The sequence below is a fragment of the Cydia splendana genome, chromosome 15 (genome assembly GCF_910591565.1).
Source record: "Cydia splendana chromosome 15, ilCydSple1.2, whole genome shotgun sequence".
NCBI classification, from domain to species: Eukaryota; Metazoa; Arthropoda; class Insecta; order Lepidoptera; family Tortricidae; genus Cydia; species Cydia splendana.
This window is the reverse complement of record NC_085974.1, coordinates 15,285,495-15,309,062: the sequence shown is the minus strand read 5'-3', so window position 1 is coordinate 15,309,062 and position 23,568 is coordinate 15,285,495. Positions and strand designations below refer to the sequence as shown.

General features: G+C 38.9%; 3 protein-coding genes across 5 annotated transcripts; 1 reads left to right on the top strand and 2 right to left on the bottom strand.

Annotated features, from left to right (window-relative positions):
* Nucleotides 1–2,236: 2,236 nt before the first annotated feature.
* LOC134797747 (serine protease inhibitor 3/4-like) lies at nt 2,237–18,258 on the bottom strand. Of its 3 annotated transcripts, none has more exons than XM_063770106.1 (8): nt 18,179–18,258; nt 10,768–10,902; nt 9,780–10,004; nt 9,207–9,305; nt 8,133–8,276; nt 7,110–7,319; nt 6,769–6,907; nt 2,237–2,415 (listed from the first exon to the last, which is right to left on the bottom strand). In XM_063770106.1, the coding sequence occupies exons 1-8, from the start codon at nt 18,224–18,226 to the stop codon at nt 2,252–2,254; spliced, it is 1,164 nt and encodes a 387-aa protein (XP_063626176.1). In that variant the 5' UTR covers nt 18,227–18,258; the 3' UTR covers nt 2,237–2,251. The 3 variants fall into 3 exon arrangements, with proteins under 3 accessions (XP_063626176.1, XP_063626177.1, XP_063626178.1); XM_063770107.1 differs by lacking the exon at nt 2,237–2,415 and adding an exon at nt 4,064–4,469; XM_063770108.1 differs by lacking the exon at nt 2,237–2,415 and adding an exon at nt 5,471–5,609.
* Nucleotides 18,259–18,894: 636 nt separating this feature from the next.
* Nucleotides 18,895–19,748, bottom strand: LOC134797283 (uncharacterized oxidoreductase TM_0325-like). The gene has a single exon (XM_063769510.1). It carries the CDS (start codon nt 19,681–19,683, stop codon nt 18,934–18,936), a length of 750 nt encoding a protein of 249 aa, XP_063625580.1. The 5' UTR covers nt 19,684–19,748; the 3' UTR covers nt 18,895–18,933.
* Nucleotides 19,749–20,993: 1,245 nt separating this feature from the next.
* On the top strand, nt 20,994–23,307 carry LOC134797718 (zinc finger protein 277). Its single transcript, XM_063770069.1, has 2 exons — nt 20,994–21,336; nt 21,724–23,307. The coding sequence occupies exons 1-2, from the start codon at nt 21,090–21,092 to the stop codon at nt 22,785–22,787; spliced, it is 1,311 nt and encodes a 436-aa protein (XP_063626139.1). The 5' UTR covers nt 20,994–21,089; the 3' UTR covers nt 22,788–23,307.
* The last annotated feature ends 261 nt before the right edge of the window (nt 23,308–23,568 follow it).

The following is a 23,568-nucleotide window of genomic DNA, read 5'->3' as shown; positions in this document are numbered from 1 at the left end:
TATCACAAAAAGTCAATTTTGGCAAAATGTCGAAAAACTGCCTTTTAGACTATGACGGCAGACAACCCTTGCCTTGTTTAATACCTATACAGTTAAAGTAGAAGAGATAAAAGAGTTCACTCATGGTTCACTCACTTTCTTCAGAAAGTGTATTTGTAACTACTTTTAAGTTATTACTTATTTCGCTTTTACTTAACTGTGACGCGGTGGGCAAAGTTATATTCAAGAGCAAAGTTTTATGTAGTTTTACTTTTACGGTAGAGTATAACAATAACAATGCCTTGTTACCGGAAACACGCATACATATTTCCGGACGGCTCGTATACCTCGATGTTATCTCAGTAAATAATAACGCTTGCTATCATAATAGCTCGGATATGAGGATAGGGGTGACAAGTTTCAGGAAATGGATGTTTCGGTATTGTTAATCTAAAGATCCCTCTCTATTTGAACATCGCCTCCGATTTTGGCGCTTTACACATAATGCTAAATAAATAGTAAGTATATTTCTTTGGGATACCTAATAATTACCTGCATATTTGAGATAGATATACATAAATTGATAATGTACCTATCCTTTTGGATGTCTTTTCCAAATCATTAACACATTTTAAGGAAGACTGAACTTTTATCATGGCAATCTATAATTCTATACTGTATAATAGAGGGTACGTGCATGAATTATAGGCAGTGGCGGATTTGTAAATCTTGGCCGTCATAGGCCCCAGGTCCTGTATTAGCTACTATTAGCCGCCCCTTTCTCTGCACTCATCTTGCTTGCTGCCGCCACTGACTATAGGGGGCAGCACAGAAGCCCTTTGATTATTGGCGCAAAGTGTAAACGGAATTCGATGAAATTTGGCACACAGATAAACCTTTTACTCAAGTGGGGACACGATGCGTTATACTTCGGCTTCATAGACTAAAATGCCTTTAGGTTGTAGGCATACACAATTGCGGGATTTGCAGGGTGGAATCGCGATTTAGTACGTTGATTATCAAACAAATTAATTTTGAAGCTACGCCCTTACGCCGTTTAGCATGGTAATGGTAATGTAGCCATGATAGAGTCAGACCGTGAAAAGTCTGCAGCGATTTTGATATCCCATGCAGATATGACGTATAAATAACACTTACACTGCGTGGGCTATCAAATCCGCTGCAGACTTTTCTTGGTGCGACTCTAGGTAAGTTATCAAGCCTTAACAGACTACCGCACCGCCCCGCGACTTTGGTGCAGTGCGGCGCACGTATCGATAGTGTGTAAAGCCCTATGGATAGTTGCCGTACGTGCGATAACGACGCAGCTATAAGTTAGAGCGAGAAAGAGATAATTATGTTGACCACACCAAAGTCGCGATGCGGTGCGGTAGTCTGTTACGGCGTTTAGCGTGGTAATGGTAGCCATGATAGGATAGGTATAGTTTTAGAGCTGCTTAATTTTGAATTCTCATTAATTTAGGTCTGTTATAAAAGAAATGGCGCCCTTATTGTCCATGATCAAACGATATATTATAGTTGATTGTATATTGCAGTTTTAAACGGTAACTTATGTTATAATTAATAAATGAAAGCTTCATAATGTACACGAATGCTGACAACAATACATAAATTAGTGGCATTTGAAATTAACCCACTAAGATCAAAGAGCCCTTTAGTGAAACTGTCTTTGTTGCCCTTACAGGGATAAGGCGGATATCCGGCATAGCTGTGATAATTAATAACATACCTATTATTCATAACGGGCTTGAGAGTAACCCTCCCTGATTGTTTTCATACAACTAGTACAGTCAATATCAAAGAGGCACTTATACATTTCTTCAACAACCCGTAACTGCGCTACAGGTTATTTCCAATAGTTACCATCCAGTTGCTACCAGTGGTCATCGTCATCATCATAATTTTAAGAGCCTGGCACTTGTCCGTGGAGTAATCGCCATTCAGTTCTTCATGTTCTCTTTAGCCTGGTCCAAAAACGCACGTCTCGGCCTTCTTCTGCCTCTCTTTTTTTCTATTCTTCCTTCATTCAATTATAGTCTTTATGTAGGTAAGTATAATATCGTGCCGTATCAGGTGCCCCAACATGTTTTCCCTTCTGTTTTCAATCGTTTTCAGCAATGTTTTTTTTAGTTAGGTACCAGTGGTAAAACGTGAGAAAAAAATTCTTAGTTTATTAATTTTATCCAATAATCGAACGAAGTACATATTTAACTGTAAAGTACCTAATCCATTCGCAGATTTAATTTGTACTTTATTGTGAAAGATCTAAGATATGTTCTGTATTTTCTGTTCCATGAAAAATTCCATAAAATGTAGGGATCTCGTGAACCGTGAGTAGATACAGGAAGGGACGGTTCGCTTTGAACACTTCGCCGGTCCAAAAACGTTCGCAACAGTCTTGAAGCACCATCAGTGCTGGAAATAATAAGTATACTTTTTATAACATTTACCGTAAAAGTATAAATCTTTGCGCTTTAACATAACTTTTCCCACCGCGTCACAGTTCAGTAAAAGCGAAATAACTTAAAAGTAGTTACAGATACCCTTTCTTTAGAAAGTGTAGTTACAGATAAACTTTCTTCAGAATGTGTATCTGTTACTACTTTTAAGTTATTTCGCTTTTACTAAACTGTGACGCGGTCAACAAAGTTATGTTAAAGGCCAATGTTTTATACGTTTACGGTATTATTAGTTTAAAAGATAGAGTTTAGGGCTTATTAGCCGCCCGACACTTTGTAGGAAAGAAGGAGAGGAACGGTCAATAGATTCTACTGTCCTAGTAATTCTAGTAAAGCGCTTATTACATCCAAATGACATCTATCATTATTCAAGTCCTTTTCTAAAGGCCGGTGCCTAAAAAAAGGATGGATTTCTTTAGAAAGTGACTTGTAAAAGGAAAGATGTAATAAATACCTTTTGATTTGTATAGGTATACCAAGCTAACTCTGCGCCGACTTTGGCGTGACAAAATGTGCAAACGGGGAGGTCCTTAGAAAACAAAAGAAAAATCTGATTCTTAGTTTAAATGTATTTTAATCTGCTAGATAAAGTTTTACATAGTAAATGGAACGAATTATTTAAAAGGAAAGTAGGTAATTTTGAAAGAGTAATAAGTACCTATTAGGGATGTGCCGACTAGTCGCCGACTAGTCGGGAAAGCCGACTATCCGGCCACATTTGTAGTCGGCGATTAGTCGGCGACTAGTCGGCAAAAATGGCCGATTAGTCGGCACTTTATTAGTGAAAGAAAACAGAAAAAAAGAAATAAACAGTCAATATTTGCCATATGTTTTATGTCTATTTTACCAAAATACCTATTCAGGGTGCAGACGAAAACATTTGTTCATATAATTGACCGTTTGATCGTTATCGTATGTTGGTGGGCTAGTGTTTTCCTCTACAGGTCGATCTTAACTGATTCTCGTGTAATTTCATGGCCAAGTTCTATAGTTAAATGATTTTATTATTATTCAGTTTTTGCTTTTTTTTTATGGTGGAGCCATGGGAAACTGTTAATGTTATTGCAAAATTTAGAGACTTATAAACAGGGCACGTTGCTCGTAAAGACGCTGACCACGGGGGATAGGTTCTTAACTGGCGACTATGTACGGGAAATAGAGCCTTCGAAATACCTCCTACAAGTTGTACTGACGGTCTGCTCAGGATCGCAAAATAAAAGAAAGACAGAAATTGAATAAGGATTCTTGTGATCGGTCTTTGAACCTGTAGAGAGCACCTTGTAGCCAAGCTAATATGATGAATAGCGCAACCAAAGGAGCAAAACTATTTCACCTGAAATTATTCGAAACTAATGATCTGGCCGACTAGCCGAATAGTCGGCCGACTAATCGGCCATTCGAGCGCCGATTAGTCGGCTAGTCGGCCAAATCAATAGTCGGTACATCACTAGTACCTATCGTAAAATCAGGTAACTATAAACAACTAAAGTGTCATTCTATAGAACTTGCTAACTATGTAAACAAACCGCCATATTGAAACTGTCACTGCATGATGATTTCAGTATAGCGGTTTGTTTACATAGTTAGCAAGTTCCATAGAATGACACTTTAAGTACAACTATAATCCAGATTTTAACGTTGATTTTTAACGAGCGTTAACATGATTTGTACTTGTTACATTTATTTTGGATACACTAATGCTCTTTCTATATTATATACTCAGCATAATATGAAAAATACTTGTACATAATAATATACATAACATAACATAATAGGTATACAATATTTTGTGAATTTGGACTATAGTTGTAAGTTGTGGACTAAAGTTACCAGATTTTACGATCACAAATTAAATATATTCAGATTTTTCTCAATTTTCTGTTCCATTGTAGATTCCATAAAATATAGGGATGTGGTGAGCTGTGACTGTGAGTAGGTAGAGAAAGGGATGGTCTGCTGTAAACTTCTCGTCGGTCCAAATCCCACAAAGTTCTCGTTCCATAATTTGTGCTGAAATGAATATTATAGTTGTCTAAATCGTTATATAATGAATATTTCAGTTCACTTAACTAGTTTTGAATTTATTTTATACGTATTGTGTGTTATACCTTTTTAAACACCTACCTACTACTTACACCATTTTATTATATAGGTAGGTACAGTCATCTGCAATAATATGTTACACAACGAAGCCCGCAAAAATATCTGACACGATTTTATTTGTAGAGTGATAAGAGCGTGTCACATGTTTTTACGGCCTTCGAAGAGTAACATATTGCAGGCTGTACCTCTTAGGCCAAATTCATCCCTATAACTGATTTATGTCATTTAGCCGTGTCGTTAGATTTTGCTAACAAATTTTAATCTACTCGTGGTTTCAGTATTAGTAGTGGTAGGCAAATACATAAAAAGTCTGAATCTTAGAGCGTTTTCACACTGTCCGATCCGATATCGGATGTAGGAGGATCCTACATCCCCGTAGCCAGGCCGCGGGGGCGCGCCCGGGCGCCGTCTTTAGCGGTCACGGTCACGCACACTACAACAAGCATTATGCCTAGTACACATACGCAAACAAACAAATATTATCGGTCCGACAGCTGACGAGGGGGCTCCGACATGGCTGAATTTATCGGAAGCGCCTTTCCGATATCGGATGTCGGAAGGTGCCTGTGACAAAAACAGCTGCAGGAGAGTGCCATTGGCAGTTAGTCCGCCTTTTATGCGTTATTTATCGTTTTTTAGTAATAATGATTTATTTAATGTATAAATAAATACAGAGAAACACATATATCTTACATTTTACTTCCTTCCAACATCCGATATCGGATCGGACAATGTGAAAACGCTCTTAGTTTAAATGTATATTTATTTATGTAAAAAACAATACTTACATTATAAAATGATTATAAATGGAACTAATTATTTAACAGGCACGGCAATTTCTGGCGGTAGAACACTGTTGTAATGGATATTAGTATAGAAAAAGATATTCTCAATCATACAAGACTAGGTATTATGAATTTTCGTTTCCATGAAAAGCTCCATAAAATACAGGTATCTCGTGAGCCACGAGTAGATAGATGAAGGGGCGGTCAGCGACGAATTCGTCCGTCCAATACGGGGCACAACAGTAACGCTCTCCCATAGAAGCTGGAAACAATAATAAAAGAAAAAATAATACAAAAAGAAATGAAGCACTCGGCAATATTAAATAAATTTAACGGAATCGGAAAGGTAAATTCTGACGGTACAACGCAATATTAATGGGTATTATGATACCTACACGTTACCTTATAATAAAACAAAGTTCCTCGCTGCGTCTGTCTGTATGTATGTAGGTATGTTCGCGATAAACTCAAAAACTACTGAACGGATTTTCTTGTAGTTTTCACCTATCAATAGAGTGATTCTTGAGGAAGCTTCAGGTGTATAATTTGTTAAGGTTTTGTGTAACCCGTGCAAAGCCGGGGCGGGTCGCTAGTTAACTTTAAATAAATCGACTCTCAGCCAAACAACACACACAAGACAATTAGAGCATGTCAGGATGAATTCCCGCTTCCATGAAAAGCTTCATAAAATATAGGAATCTCGTGAGCCGTGAGAAGATAGAGGAAAGGGCGGTCTGCAATGAACCCGTCCGTCCATAACCCCTCGTCATGCTTCCACATTGGCTGTTATATGATGTTATATTATATAACATCGTGTAACAGGGACAGCATCATAGTATTAAATAAATAGTACTGATATTGTTTTATTGTGTTAGTCATCCCTGTCACACAATGTTATATAACATTTTATAACAGCCAATGTGGGAGCACCATAAGGGAAGACAGCCGCATATGTTTACACAAAACGCCAATAAAATGTAAAGACAATACTTAGGTACCTAAGTTATTTTCTAATTTTTCTTATTGTTAAAAATATACCTCTGTCACGGTCACATACAATTTTAAATAATTTAGTTTTAAATTTTTTTTAATTTTGATGCAGCTTCCGTCTACGTAGAAAGTGTACTCGTAATGGCTCCTCTACACGATGGCCCGGCGATGGACTAGCGAGATGCGATGGTTGAGTGCACACACTATGAAATTGGCCACGTGTGGATGCGTACGCACTATCGCGGTGGCCCGCTGACCTTTGATGTGCGGACGAAAAACCGACACCGTGGCTGTCCCATCGCCATCCCGCCGCGCCATAAGCCATCCAATACCACTACCCTCTCTACAGTCTTTACACGCTGGCTCATCTTAGTGGACCAGTATGAGAGCATTGTGAGCAGTATGAGGAGTCATAAGAATAATAAACTTACAGGCTGCTGCCGCTTCCGTGCCCAGTTCGTCCACCGCTATGAAGGCTTTCTGAATGGCTTCGGATACAAACTGTCGATCATTACTTGACAACATGTTGACATCTGACTTTTTTGGATCAAAAATTGCCTTGATACCCATCTGAAATAATAACATTGCGAATGTTTATGGAACTAACATAAATAAATAAATAGTCTTTATCTATTTTTTTGACAATTATTTTAGGGGGGGGGGGGGGTCTATTTTTGTCGTCTTTCTCTTATAATTTTCTTATCTTTCTCTTTCGTGATTTGATTCTCAAATCAGAACATACTTCTCTTACAATAAATAATCAAATATATACCTTAGGTAACAGTTCCTTCAGATTGATCTCAGATTCAACTTTAAACTTAGGCATGATTACTTGAAGTGGTTTCTTTTTTAGACTGTTGACCTCTGCCATCAGATCATACCCGGCTACCAGTTGTTTCATCACATTACTCAGACCCTCGATTTCATCTGGCAGAACTATCACCATACTGGCTTTACCTCCAACGTAGAACATCTGCAATATCTGAAATAGAAGGATGTAAGTACTTAAGTATCAAAAAGAAACTTGGCTATTTTTGACCTTATAATATTTTTTTGTATAAATCACCGTATCAATTGATTACACTCATATTATGCTTAGAGTCAGACCGAGATAAGTCGCAACGATTTTGTCAGCACACGCAGTGTTATTTAAATGTCAAACTTCTATGAAGTTATGACGTAATAACACTTGCACTGCGTGTGCTATCAAAATCGTTGCAGACTTACCTCGGTCTAACTCTATCAGCTTGCCTTCCTTTGACCCAGTAAAAAAAACCCACACTATCAGTTTGATTCAGAACATTCTTTTCACGGATGGATGGATACCTTTGAATAGTCTCATTATAGCCATACATTACGGAAAAGGTAGACTCCAGTAATGGCGGACGAGGAACCAATTTTGGGAAATCATTTTTATACTTATTTTTTTACTTATGTTGAAACAGATTGGAGTAGCTAACAATAAACACATCAGAATTATACAAAAGTAAAGACAGGAGATTACACTTAATATACCGTAAACACTATAACATTGCCCTTTCAATATAGCTTTGCCCAGCGCGTTACAGTCCGTACAAGTGTATCTATGTACTACTTTTAAGTTATTTTATTTCGCTTTTACTGAACTGTGACGCGGTGGGCAAAGTTATGTTGAAAGGGCAAAGTTATAGCGTTTTACGGTATGAGAGGTAAGCGTTGATTGTAGAATACTAGTATGTCAGCAAAAATTGCCTATTCCACATTTTTGAGAGCGTAATTTTTTTTGATGAAGGTTAAAATTATGTCTTAAACTTACTTTAGCCTTTAACTCCGGACTGTGTTTGTAATTAAAAGGTTTACCCTGTAAACTCATGTGTTTAATATCGATTTTCTTGGATTTATTAACGTGAAATACTCTGGTGTATGTATCGTCGGCCTCAAATTGATACTCCCAGAAAGCCTGTAACGGATACCAACGTTATGATTAATATTTACGTTCTATAGCCTCGTGCTGCCCAGTGTACATAGGATGTACACTCAGTTTCGATGGAATGTCAACCTTAATTAAAAATAAAGTAGGTAGCATTTCATTTGTCTCGTAAAATTTTCGAACAATTGAAATTCAACCTAATTGAAAATACGACAAGATTCTAACTTCCTTGGCTATAATTTTGTATGGTGGGCGGCACGAGGAATAAAATATGCATTGAGTATAAGGTATAAGCTTACTATTTTATAATGTAAACGTCGTAGTACAGTCACCTGCAATAATATATTATGTTATTTGGCTCTACAAATAAGATCGTGTCATGGCTCCTCTACACGATGGGCCAGCGCCGGCCACTCCAAGGGACGCATTTATGCGTTAGAGGGAGCAAGTGATATTGCTATCTCATTCTACCGCATGGCTGCGTCCCTTGGAGTGGCCGGCGCTGGCCCATCGTATAGAGGAGCCATCAGCTATTTTTGCGGCCTTTGTTGTGTAACATATTATTGCAGGTGACTGTACTTGACATTTTAATTCCAATAGTTGACAGCCGGTTCGTCACCTCTATTGCTTGGAATTATGACTTGAGGGTGTAACTATTGGAACATTGTCCAGCACTGGGACATTTAGGATTGATTTATTTGAATTTAATATTTGTAGATTCAAATACACATAATGAGGTAGAGTTAGACCAAGAAAAGTCTGCAGCGATTTTGATAGCCCACGCAGTGCAAGTGTTATTTATACGTCATAATGTCATGGAAGTTTGACGTTTAAAATAACACTTGCACTGCGTGGGGTATCAAAATCTCTGCAGACTTTTCTTGGTCTAACTCTAAGAATATTGTAAACAGCATTCTATTAGTAAAAAGCAAGTAGGTATGTAATTGAACATTTTCTTACGTGGAAGTAGATGGCGTTGATGAGTACAAGTCGTGTGTCTTTATCGAGCATGTCGGCAGAAACAATGTCTCTAATTGTGTTGTTGGTTTGATTGTTCACCTGTAATTACATAAAACCAAAATTTAAATACAGTTTACGACTCAAATCGTATTTTACATAATCTAATATTTTTTAATAGCTAGTCTATGACGGCTGATCGGTGATCCTGTAGTGCTTTCCATAGAAAACGAAGCTCCGGAGAACTATTATATAATCTGTGGCTCCGGGAGCTCCGGCCCGGCTACGGCCCGGTTTAATGGCTCCTCTACACGATGGGCCAACGCCAGCCACTCCAAGGGACGCATTTATGCGTTAGAGGGAGCAAGTGATATTGCTATCTCATTCTACCGCATGGCTGCGTCCCTTGGACTGGCCGGCGTTGGCCCATCGTGTAGAGGAGCCATAACGTGAGTCATCCTTTACGCAAGTGTAATACCTATGGTGTCAGGTATGTAGGTTGAATGAAATAACTCCGATACCACAGTTCTACGTGATAATACTTACAAAATGTACGTTTGTTTGCTGGGAACTTACCCATTTATTAATGGCATTCGCAGCATTATCACTTTGGGTAAAATCTATTTGTTCCAAACTGGCTTGGAAGACTTCTTCTGCGTCCTTCTTAAGGGTCACCTTTAGTGCTGCCCCCTGTTTCACGTAGATTTTGTTTGCGATTTTTAACGTAACATCGTTGGATGTTTCATGTTTTGAAGGCTTCGAAGCTAGACTTGTTTTCAGGGATATGAATGTGGAAAAGAGCTGTAAATGTAAAAAATATAAGTTAAAAATTGTAGGTATACGATAGGTAAGTGTAGTAGCTCTATAAGAGCAGTGGCGTATCGTGAACTAATCTAGCCGTGGGCGTAGTCGCATCTGCGAGGCCCTTTTCTTTCACTGTGCCCGAAGGGGCCTCGACGGCCCACTTCGCCCACGCCTAACTACGCCACTGTATAAGAGAAGACCGTCTACAAGCTCTTTCGTCGTTTTTAATTCACTTGCGTTTGTACACATTCACCCACACCGTTAACTGACACTTATGGACAGTTAGGAGTGAGTGGTGCTGTTTGTACCTAAATATTCAACTTACGGCAGGTCGGTAGAGCAGAAGGAGCGAAGCTTCTTTTAGGGGGGTCTGAGCGACGTATTTATGTCGTAGGCCGATCGTAATGTTCCTGTGTAATGTTTTGACGATAGTCACATTAAACCAATACATAGGTATGATAGGTTCGTTAGGTTGCTTCAGATGCCCGAAGGGCAAACTGCCCAGAAATAGGAGCCCCGCGTAGCGGGGCTCCGTCTACTTAGGGAACGAGTCAAAGATTTTTACGTTTCACGATATGCCTAGGAATTTCACGATATGCCTGATCTTACGATCGGCCACCGACATTTATACAAATACGAGAATTATTGTCCTATGACGGTCTCCGGTCTTCGCCACATTAAGCTTACAGGTAGGTGCTTGTCTATTCTATAGGCTCAATCCTCCCAGCCATTTCATGATTGCAAATAAAATAATATTTACCTCGTCTTCATTAGGAATGGCGAGGACTTTGAATATTTCTGCGCGAGATTCGTTGCTGCTGCCGAGGGCCACTAGCGCCAGCACCATCTCCGCGGACAGAGGAGAGCAGATTAAGTTTTTGTTGTTGTCCAGTTCCTAAAAACAGATGTAAAGTAAAGATTGTACTATTTTTCACCAATTTGCACTTTTTTCTGTTTTTTTTTTAAAGAACGCAGAAGCATGATTTGTTTCCAACACTCCGTCTACGATCTTACGGTCTTGGCGTAAGCGATATCTAATATGTATGCTTGAAACATTGGGCCCGGTTCGGATTTTGAAATAGACATCACCAATATACGATAACGATATGTTTAAGATCTATCTACCCTGTCAAATTTGACATTTGCGCGATACTGAAGATACTGTTGAACGATTTCCACAGGATATGACTTAGAGATCCAATTCACATCTTATAGATATCTTACTCTATCTAACGTAATTAAGTGACATTGGTTGCCCGAATTGCGCTGCAAAAGAGAACTAGTCGATATCTAAACTATAACGTATCTAGAATGGATCTAGTACGTGTCGTCTCTTGTGAATATCTTGAAGTTCGAATACGGCAGATTGTTTCAATTTAATTTGTTTTGGATTTATGGATTCCTCAAAGGGGCAAGTTCGCCTTTGTACTTCTACTACTTACTCATTTTATGTTATTTTTTTAACAAGTTAAAAAGTTTAAGTATTAGTACCTACTCATGTACCTACTAGTGTCCGACCGAAGGTTCGGTTTCGGTTTCGGTTTCGGCCAGTTTCGGCCAAAAAAACATGTTTCGGCTGTAGTTTCGGTTTCGGCCAAAAAACGGCCGAACCTTTCGGCCGGGCCGAAACTTACGAAATGGTACTTCGGACTAAGACCAAAAGTTGGGGAATAAGTAGGACAACAATAGTAATAACCTACATATACTGATTCATGTATAGGTACAGAAATTAATTGATTTATTATTATAAAACACAATTCCATTATGAGGGCGCCACTGGACGGTCGACTCAGTCTTAAGAGGCTGTCAATACCTATAACGCGCACACTGTCTAATTTTATCGGAGTGAATGAGATAGCACTGTCGGACGTAGCCGTTGGCCGAGTATCAGCTCGGCCCGAGTCGAACGATGTCTTCGCTCTTATTCACTCACTTATTCAGTCATTTCCTATCTACCTCTAATGGCAAATTTTAAGCGAGGCTAAAGGCTACGCTCAAGTAGTGCCGCAAAGTTGATTTTCTGTACAGTTTATATTTTGCGAGGCTGAAAAGCTGACTATTGTTTAAAATAAAAAAAAAAAACCCTTAAAAGTGTCCCCAGTACAATTTTTCATACGAATGCTCGACCTTAGCCTATTTTTTTAGTCTTTACCTCAATTTACCATTGGTTTGTATTCCACATGTCCTCTACTTCAGCTTAGCCTTCCTCCCTGCGCCGTGCTCGGCCTACGGTCTCGCTTTTTAATACAATGGACATTGGTTGGAGTCTGTGCTCAACTACTTATCCTGAAGCCTGAAGCACGGCTTTGACTTCGCATGAAAGTTTGCCTCACTGGGGCACTTCGGACTTTTAGGCCCAGGTGAAGATCGGTACGCGGTCTTGCGATCATCATCATTCACTTGCCCATTCATTTGGGGTCGGCGCAGTATGTTTTTTTCGTCCATACCTCTCTCTCGCCCGTCATCTCATCATTCACTTGCGTTCGTTTCATATCATCTCTCACACAGTCCATCCACCTTTTTCTCGGTTTTCCACTCCCGCTACTTCCCTTGCGATATTGCTAACAAAAAAATTCGCGCTCGCTGCGCTCGCGTTTTTGGCTGGTTTTTTGGTTGACCCTATATCTAATCTACATGTTAGCTTGACTGATGAGTTAGACCAAGAAAATTCTGCAATGATTTTGATAGCATACGTAGTGCTACTAGTGCAAATGTTATTACTACGTCATAATTTCATAGAAGTTTTGACGTTTAAAATAACACTTGCACTGCGTGTATCAAAATCATTGCAGAATTATCTTGGTCTAACTCCAGTAATTTTCTTAAAATACTGCTTAATTAACATCAATTTCAAGGACATTGGGTGTTGACAGCCCCATAATATATGTGTAAAAGCGGTTTTATGACATTTTTTCAACGATTTTAGCAAGTCAACAAAAGTTTCGGTTTCGGTTTCGGTTTCGGCCGAAACTAGAGCCAAAGCCGAACATTCGGTTTCGGTTTCGGTTTCGGCAAAAAAACATGTTTCGGTCGGACACTAGTACCTACCACCTTTATAACTGGTTTGTGATCTATACATCTATACATATAATAAAGCTGAAGACGGTCGAAAGTCTGTACATGGAAGATATTTGAAAAAAAGTTGGCTGGGGATACTTAGAATCGATAACAGAACACATTCCAAAAGTTTTTAGAATTTTTGTCTGTTTGTCTGTTTATCTGTTTATCTGTTTGTCTGTTTATTTGAACGCGCATCACGTGAAAACGGCTGAACGGATTTTGATGCAAACTTTACTAATCTGTCGAGAACAACCCCGGCCAGGTTATAGGCTATAAAAATTCAACCCCTAAAAGGGGGGGCAGCCACAACACTCGATTGACTTAAGTTTGCCCCTGAATCTTATGGCGCTACTTAGGAAGGAGGGTCAAACTTTTTTCAAATATGTGCTACCACTATAGAGTACCCTGGTAAACTAACAGATGGCGCTGAATTTAATACGTTGTGACATGAAAAATCCACCGAGGTAAGATTTTGCCAAATTAACTCTAAGTTCAGAAGAGGGGGTACGGATATCAACAAAAATAATTGAATAAATATGTTGATTTAATAAATTAATAATACAACAAAATTAAACGACAGTAAATTAATTGCCCCTCATTGCACAGTGCCATAGTTTGGGGAACTGAGTAAACTTTAAGTAATCAAGAAAACTAAAAATGAGTTTACATAGTTACGTAGTGGTAAAATAAACACACATATCAACACGCGTATAATTGCATAATTATTTAAAATTATACATTTTCTCCATCATGAATTATACCTAATCGTAATTACATCGCACCCATATCAAATCCATATTCATATGTAGGTATCGCCTCCTTTATGCACTTAATAATGGCCACGAACGTGGGTACTTCGAAAAAAAAACATTGACCTCTGTCATTTGCAGTGCCGGATTAACCCTTTTAGAGTTTTAAGCAAAATAAGCACTTGCTTAGGGCACCACGTCTAGGGGGCACCAAAACCGTAGGCAAAAAAACGCGCAGGCTGCATCAGCATTGCAGTCGTCGTGGAGTACATGAAACTTTTATACGTGTATAAGTACCCATATAATAACGAAGGGTCGGAGGGATCAAGTAAGAGAGTGAGGGTACGTAAGAACATCTCCAACGTAGGCTTTCGATTTGACCTTACGCGGAGGCCCTTAAAGTCATGGAAAAAAATCTTGCTTTCGGGCTTGCGGCCAGCCAGCGGGATTTTTTTGACATAGGTTACCGATTTTATAGCGAATTTTGCTCTTTTGCACGCCAGATTTGTCGGCCAAGCCGAGTTGCTCCTTAGCCGCGATCCTGAGACCTAACTGTCAAAGTGTTATAAGGGGCCCCGTGAAAGCCGAAAACTAAAAGCATCCTATCAAGTAGCGCTTTCGAGTGAAGCCAAAGAGCAAGCAGTAGAAGAGTCGTGATTACATGCATAGATGCCATAGATTCGACTTCAAGCCACTCTTTTGCAGTTCGGCGTAAGGTCTTATGCGAGGGCTTCTGCCTTATGGCAAAGTTGATCTTCTGCCTTAATTACACATGGGCGTGGATCCAAATCCAAGCTTTCCTCTTTCGCAGCTGGGCCTTCTGCCTTGCTCACTTCACATTCACTTGGTCCATTCCAAGCTCTGCTTTCTTGCATCTTTTCTGTATGAGAACAACCTCGCTGAGACCTCTAAATATCGAGCCCTATGCGAAGCTAGGCTGATAGAAAACTGTCCCATCCCTTCTCTGTATGAAATCCTGGATTCGCGCCTGGTTGGGACTAAAAGTAAAAATGTACAACTGTCTATCAAATTGCGTTTCTATATCGAAAAATTTTCGTGCTCGCTTCGCTCGCGTTTTCAATAACTTTCTAAGATATGGCGACTGCAGCAGCATTACTCTGTTGCAACGTTACTGCTGCAGCACTGTCAATTTTCGTGATAAAATTATGTGACTGATTTCCATACTAAAAGAAAAAATGTACAACTGTCTATCAAATTGCGTTTTTTATATCGAAAAATTTTCGCGCTCGCTTCGCTCGCGTTTTCAATAACGTTATAAAATATTTTAAAGGTGACATTCGGGTGGCGACTGCAGTAGCATTACTCTGTTGCAACGTTACTGCTGCAGCACTGTCAATTTTCGTGATAAACTGATGTGACTGATTTCCATCCTAAAAGGAAAAATATACAACTGTCTATCAAATTGCGTTTTTTATATCGAAAAATTTTCGCGCTCGCTTCGCTCGCGTTTTCAATAACGTTATAAAATATTATAAAGGTGACATTCGGGAGGCGACTGCAGTAGCATTACTCTGTTGCAACGTTACTGCTGCAGTACTGTCAATTTTCGTGATAAACTGATGTGACTGATTTCCATCCTAAAAGGAAAAATATACAACTGTCTATCAAATTGCGTTTTTATATCGAACAATTTTCGCACTTGCTTCGCTCGCGTTTTCAATCACTTTCTAAGATATAGCGACTGCAGCAGCATTACTCTGTTCCAACGTTACTGCTGCAGCACTATCAATTTTCGTGATAAAATTATGTGACTGATTTCCATACTAAAAGAAAAAATGTACAACTGTCTATCAAATTGCGTTTTTTATATCGAAAAGTTTTCGCGCTCGCTTCGCTCGCGTTTTCAATAACATTATAAAATATGATAAAGATGACATTCGGGTGGCGACTGCAGTAGCATTACTCTGTTGCAACGTTACTGCTGCAGCACTGTCAATTTTCGCGATAAACTGATGTGACTGATTTCCATACTAAAAGTAGAAATGTACAACTGTCTATCAAATTGCGTTTTTATATCGAAAAATTTTCGCGCTCGCTTCGCTCGCCTTTTCAATCAGTGTCTAAGATATGGCGACTGCAACAGCATTACTCTGTTGCAACGTTACTGCTGCAGCACTGTCAATTTTTGTGATAAAATTATGTGACTGATTTCCATCCTAAAAGAAAAAAATGTACTACTGTCTATCAAATTGCGTTTTTATATCGAACAATTTTCGGGCTCGCTTCGCTCGCGTTTTCAATTACTTTCTAAGATATAGCGACTGCAGCAGCATTACTCTGTTCCAACGTTACTGCTGCAGCACTATCAATTTTCGTGATAAAATTATGTGACTGATTTCCATACTAAAAGAAAAAATGTACAAATGTCTATCAAATTGCGTTTGTATATCGAAAAGTTTTCGCGCTCACTTCGCTCGCGTTTTCAATCACTTTCTATGATATGGCGACTGCAGCAGCATTACTCTGTTGCAACGTTACTGCTGCAGCACTGTCAATTTTCGTGATAAAATTATGTGACTGATTTCCATACTAAAAGTAAAAATGTACAACTGTCTATCAAATTGCGTTTTTATTACGAAATTTTTTCGCGCTCGCTTCGTTCGCGTTTTCAATAACTTTCCAAGATATGGCGACTGCAGCAGCATTACTCTGTTGCAACGTTACTGCTGCAGCACTGTCAATTTTCGTGATAAAATTATGTGACTGATTTCCATTCACAGCTGTAATGCGGCAATGAACGTCACTCAACTTACCAAAAAAAAATCAATGTATCAAAATCGATGTCCCTAGAGAGAGGGGACCCAAGCACCATGGTCTAGAAATGCTTAGGGCATCAAAATATCTTAATCCGGCACTGGTCGTTTGCGGAGTCAAACGATTTGGGACTCGCATTTTATACGCATTACCATGCCTTCCCGAAAAAAATAGAATCATTCGCGAAAGTCTCGCAACGCATTGAGGTTACAAGGGGCACGTGATCTTCCTCAGGAATCTGAAGAAGACCACGGTGAGTGGCCTGCCTGGCGCTCTAGCCAGGCAGGCCGCTTCGCTTTCGCTCGCGCGCGTGTACCTTGCTGTATCGTCCGATATACATCTACTACTCTGTCGTTTAAATCACGTGTAAAATTAGAATAAAGGCGAAAAAAACTATTAATTTTGGAGTGTAGTTTTATTTAGTGGTACCTAATTGTAAAATATTTTATCTGGACTACAGTCCTCCAGCATATCCATCTGTCAACTTAACTTCAAGTTCCGCCTCCAGGGGAGAGGGAGAGAAATTAGGATTAGAAATTAGCCGCTTACTGACACAGACCGAATTCCACGCGGGCGGAGCCGCGGGCACAGCTAGTATACAATAAATGATTCTATTCTATTCTACCTTTTTAGGTACCTACAAAATAGAAAAGTCTGTTAATTCACTAAAATTCCTGACATTTTCGTCATCATCATCATCAGCCTACTCTCGTCCACTCCTGGACATAGGCCTCTCCTATTGCACGCCATTGAGCACGATTTGCGGCAACTCTGATCCAGCTCTTGCCAGCCGCCATTTTTGACATTTTCGTATTCCGGCCGCATTCCTGACAAACGGCCGAAATTCCTGATATGTCAGGAAAATTCCTGACGTAACCCTAAGTACGGCGAACGGGCGAACCACCTTCCACTCGATCGAACAGAACTCGGACTTTACCACAGAATAATTAATAGTACTACCGTACAGAAAGGAAACTTCCTACAAAAACGAAGTTTGACAGCGGTTCAGGGTCGAATCATGCTGGCCCTTTCTAATATATGACACTATCCCTTTCGGCTATTTAGGGTTGTCAAAAATCAAGTGATTATCTTATCTGTGGTCGTGCACGCAAAAGGAAGTCAAGTGGTGCCAACCCTAATAATTGCTCGGAGCAATGCTGAGCCGAGCGGAGCCGAGTTTGACCGAAGTCAGGAGTTTCGCACCCCTGACTTTACCACAAGGTCGCGGTTCGGTACGCCCGTCTGCCCTCTACAATTCCTAGAGTATTTTCACATGTTACCTCAAGTCGTTACCATCACAATAGTTACCACTTTCGAAAAAATACACTTTGAATGTCCTTGTGGTTAAAACTGGTAGATAAAAGACAGAAAAAAATATTCTATGGACGGGAACTGCACATGTGACACTGAAGTTACAAAGCGCCCATAAGCAACGGTGTCAGCTTAGCCTTCAGTTACGCTTAGGTATAATTACGTCGCCGGTGTTGTTGGTGTATGCACTTGTTACCTTGAAAATGAGACCGATATCGTACACCGCTCGCTTTAATCAAAATAAACTCTATTTCCTAAATAATAAAGTCTACTCACATTGCAGAACCGCGCCGCGAAATTCGCTACGTGAGAAACCGATGTCATCTCTACCACGTATGTTTTTATACTGAGTCACAATTTCTGTCTAGCCTTCTTTTATACCCAATGTCAGAGCAGGCAGGGAAACCCCGAAAAACAACGCATCGGGAAACAACGTCTGGACGAAAACAAGTGAAAGGAGTTTGGAAATGAAACTCAACGCTGTAGTACTTAGAGTCTAATTTAGAATGATAGTAGTAGAGTATGCAATCTTATGCAAAACGCATGCAAAACGTCGCTGGTACCTATTCAAAAAGTAACCTAGTGATACTGAGTTAAAGTCTAATTTCGAAGAAAACCTACCACTGATAAAATGTGTTTACAACCTAAAATATTGCACTGGAACTGGAATCATTGTGGAATTTTTGTGTTGTTGCAAAAATAATATAACTATATAGATGGTCAAGCAAATCTGGTCAGTAGAAAAAGGCGCGAAATTCAAATTGTCTATAAGATGATATCCCTTCGCGCCTACATTTTTCAAATTTGCCGCCGTTTTCTACTGACAAGATCTGCTTGACCATCTATAGTTAGGTAATCATCTTCCTCTCATTTCCCGGTTTTTTGCCACGGCTCATGAGAGACCTTCCAAGTCTTCCAACCCAAAGGGGAAACTAGGTCTTATTGTTTAAATAAAATAAAAAAGAACCAAGAATCAACCAAGTCATTTAATTATCTATGCATTTTTAATTAATTATTGTAGCTTAATACGTTCACTCCAATAGGCGTCCGTTATCTATAACATTGATGCTCCCAGTGATACTGTTAGCCTTATCACTCGCGAGATACAGCACCATGTCAGCTATGTCGCGGCTGACACATATTTTGCCCAGAAGACTGGACTTTTCCCAATTATTCACAATAGCAGCTTCGTCTAAGCCAGCATGGACTAAAATATCGGTTTTCACCGGACCTGGACTGACCGCATTGGCTCTAACTCCACTAGGAGCTAGTTCTTTAGCTAAACCCTTTGTAAGCATGTCCAGAGCAGCTTTCGACATGCAGTAGACAGTCGCATTTGGAAAAAGTTTCTGCCCAGCAACACTGGAAATGTTCACAATGTTGCCTTTAGTTTTGATCAAGTGAGGCACTGCAAGGCTGGTCAAAAGATACACGCTTCTTAGGTTTGTACTGAACACTCTGTCGAAATCGTCCACCCCGTTTTGGATTTTCGTATGTGCTACTATACCAGCGTTGTTCACGAGTACATCGATCTGTCCGAAATGTTTAATAGTTTCTTCTACGATGTTTTTGACTTCAGAATCATTGGTAAGATCAGCTTTGACTATAAGCGGTTTGATGCCTTGAGCTTCGTAGCATTGTTCTGCGACTTTCTTCAGTTTCTCTTCGTTTCTTCCAACGATGACCACTTTAGCTGACAGTTTGGCGAACTGAATTGCCGTATCAGCCCCGATTCCTGAGCTGCCTCCGGTTATTATCACTACTTTGTTTGTAAAATCCATTATAATTGCGGTTACGTAATATTGATCCCGAGTTTACTCACAGTGAACTCGTTGAAAACGGAGACGAACTGAGAGATAATTAATCGCCACTCGCTAATGATACCTATTTATGCGTGCGTGAGCCAGTCAGAATGAGTATTTAAGTAGCAGTAGGTATCTACTTAATTTTATTTACCATGTAAACTTCTCCCGACATTAGGCCCGATTAAATTAAATCTACACGTATGAAAAATGATTTTTAATAAGTTTCTTTCATACTTATGATATTTATAACTATAGATGGTCTTGTCAGTAGAAAAAGGCGGCAAATTTGAAAAATGTAGGCTTGAAGGGATATCGTCTCATAGAAAATTTGAATTTCGCGCCTTTTTCTAGTGACAAGATTTGCTTGACCATCTATACAATATATTACTGCGTAGGTATTTCATTGTTTTGTCTACGTAATAGTTAATAAATTACGAAGAAACACTAACGAGCTTCTACTTTACCTACATTTGATTTACATAGTCTTATCGAGTCTCCAAGTTTTATCAGACAAACATTTAATAGTGCCTATTCTATATTTATTATGTACAACCAACATCATAATATTAAGATAATAACAGTCTCGCAGATATTATTAACAATTTCTACCTGTGTAAACATTACTATTTATAGGATTGGAATAGAAACAGATTATAGCTGGAACAACAAGCGATATTAGATCAGTTAAATCTACTCTTATTACCTTTGCCTCGGGCCGTTTTGGTCATAATGGTATCTAGGGCGCTTAGGCACTCTAAATTCTATAAAATTATCGGTTATTGGTTAATATTATGTAACCGCTAAATAAACCTATAAATAAAAAATGTATTTTAACTTAAGCCCCCCATTCACCCGTCCTACCATTTAGCCGTTTGTAGGACGGCTCGTAGTCCGCAACCCCCATACACAATCCTACCCAACGAGGCGGACTACAAGGTAGGAGTGTGAATGGGGGGCTTTAGGAGGCGAATCAAACAGCGAGCGGGACGCACTATAATTGAAATATGTAATCATTACTTACTTTAAAACCTAATGAAATTTTTGCCATTATCTATTCCATTATCTATTGAAAATTAGATGTTTTATAATAAAATTGTAATATTCTACCATTTAACAAGTGGTAAACTCATGGTAAATGTAAATGTTGAAACAAAGTGTTTACTTTCAACATTTACCACGAGTTTAACACTTGTTACCTAACTTTCTGAACGTACCCTCGCAAACTGTCGTTGTCACTTTGAGTTTGACAAGTTTGACATTCCTTTTCGTGTCAATTCAATAGATTCTTAACGATCTTGGCATTTTTGCAGTTAAACTACTGTATCTGAAAGGGAAATCGCCCTGATTTTTACTAAAATTTAATAAAAAAGTCATCAACAACCATGACTAAACAAGAGAAGTTCTTCGGCCCGTTAACACTGCACCAGAAAAGCGAGAAACCAACGATTTTCAAGGATAACGAGACCCGTGAATGCCAGTGCGTTTTGTGTGAAGAGAAGTTCACGTTGCCTGATGCTGAGAAAGCTTTGCTGACACATTTTTTCATGGAACATAGGCTGGTTATAGCCGACGTGAACCAAATAGCGGACTTGTTTGAATACTTGAGATACTGGCGATTGAGGTTTAGAGGTTAGTTTAGGTCAATTTATTTTTGAAATTGTAAGGTTTTTGTGAGTTTTAATCGACAATAATGTAGTAAGCAGTTCAAGAATGCAATTTATTTATTATTTTGAAAGAGAACCGGTCGATTGCACTTAACTTTTGCAATGAAATGAAATGAAATATTGCAATATTGTATTGGCATAATGATCCTTTTCCAGAAAGGTAGAAGTTTACTCATGAAATTTTTTAAACTTACGTATAACTATGAATAAAATGCTATCCACTAATAAATAAATAAATAAATATTAGAGGACATCTTACACAGATCAACCTAGCCCCAAACTAATAATGGAGTTATTTCTTCTACTTTTTTTATTTAAGTATCTTTAAGTAGTTTCTTATGTTCTGTTACAGATGAAAGTCTTCCTTACTTCTGTACTACAATGTTATTGGACAGCAAACCCGATGGAACAAAATCTAAAGACGAGCAATACTACTTGCTCAGTGATGTTCTACCCGAGGACAAAGAGTTACGCTCAAACTTGCAACAAACTAAACTAGAAAAACTATTACAACGACACCAGTTTGAACGGGAAGATAAAAATTACGAAAAAGAATGCCTATTTTGTAGACATGTCTCTAAAGATACTAGAGCAGGTTATTTGAATCATTTGTTTGAAAAACACAACTTTCATATAGCTAAACCGGACAATCTTATTTTCATAGATGATCTCATAGACACCGTAGCGTCCAAGCTAGATAATCTACAATGTATTTACTGCGAGGGTTCTTTCAAAGACCGGATTATTCTTAAAGAACACATGAGGAAAAAAGGACACAAAAGAATCAATCCGGAAAATAAGGAGTATGATAAATTCTTCATGGTTAATTACATAGGTGATAAACAAATTAAGCATAAATATCAGAAACACCATAATCAGAAACAAAGTCATCAAAGAATACCAAACCCTCCACAGGAAAATGACCGTGATTCCAATGTGGATAGTGATCCAGAGTGGTCAGAATGGACCGAAGAGAACGGCCCACAGATAACTTGTCTCCTTTGCGAGCATACAGAAATGGAATATGAGAACATACTAGACCACATGGAACGTAAACATGATTTTTCATTCACAAAATCTACCGCAGGCTTAGATTTCTACCACAAAATCAAGATAGTCAACTACATTCGACGGCAGATACATTTGAAACAGTGTTTATCATGTGAAACCGTTTTTGATGATTCGTCAAATTTAGAGAAACATTTGAAAGAAATGAAACACTGGGAACTTAAGAAAGAAAAATGGGATCAGCCAGAATATTATTTTCCGACATATGAAGATGATTTGTTCTTGTGCTTTATCCATGATGATGATGAGAGCTGGTGGGACACAGATCAACAGGAATCTGAGAGGACTGATAACAGTTTTTCTGATTCCATTTCTAAAGAGATGGCTATGGCTGTTTTAAATGAGTAAAAGCATCAGTTCAAGTGATAAAATCTATTCATCATCATCATCATCTCGAGCCATAAGACGTCCACTGCTGAACATAGGCCTCCCCCTTGGACCTCCATACGTACCGAGTATCAGTTGGAAGCGACCCGCATCCAGCGTCTTCCTTCCAGATTAAATCTATTATGTTCAGGTAATAAAATCTATCCTCCTAAGGCTCAGCCATACAAATTGAAAATCCAAAACTTGCCATTGAAATTTGAACCTATAGTGTAGGAAATAGAGTTGATTTAGCGTTGGAAAATTGAACGAAACAGACCAATAGCGACTCTGTTCCAATTGAATAGGATTTAAATTTCATCGAACTGAAGAGGTGCTATAGGTAGGACCTTGGACCTTAGGAGGCTATAATTTTTTAAATCATATCAATAAGAGATTTTAATACTAGCACGTTTTTTGAAGTTGGGTGTAATATTAGTGGGGAGACACTCCTCCTTTTGGGCAACTCGGCTCTGTTGGGCTCAGCATTGCTCCAAGCAATTATTAGGGTAGGCACCACTTGATGTCCTTTTGTGTGCACGATAAGATATATAATGATAAGAAATGAAATATAATGTATAGTATTAACTTTTCTTCTGGTCGGAATATGTATGCGTCCTGTAAATAAAATATGTATTACATATATTTTCTATTATATTCGTTTGAAGATGTAACTTAACTACTATTGTCTAATTTCTTAATTCCTGATTTAAATGACCTTACCTTGCTATTGGCTACGTGCGCTACAGAGGCGCCCACTTGGTGG

Bases quoted from the DNA above. Each gene is read 5' to 3' on its own strand.
- LOC134797283 (XM_063769510.1), bottom strand. From the start codon at position 19,683: ATGGATTTTACAAACAAAGTAGTGATAATAACCGGAGGCAGCTCAGGA.
- LOC134797747 (XM_063770106.1), bottom strand. From the start codon at position 18,226: ATGACATCGGTTTCTCACGTAGCGAATTTCGCGGCGCGGTTCTGCAAT. The intron at 7,320-8,132 runs GTAAGTTTAAGA...CTTCTATTTCAG, and splicing joins GTCCGGAGTTAAAGGCTAAA to ATATTGCAGATGTTCTACGT. The intron at 6,908-7,109 runs GTATATATTTGA...TTATTATTTCAG, and splicing joins TGAAGGAACTGTTACCTAAG to ATGGGTATCAAGGCAATTTT.
- LOC134797718 (XM_063770069.1), top strand. From the start codon at position 21,090: ATGACTAAACAAGAGAAGTTCTTCGGCCCGTTAACACTGCACCAGAAA. The intron at 21,337-21,723 runs GTTAGTTTAGGT...GTTCTGTTACAG, and splicing joins CTGGCGATTGAGGTTTAGAG to ATGAAAGTCTTCCTTACTTC.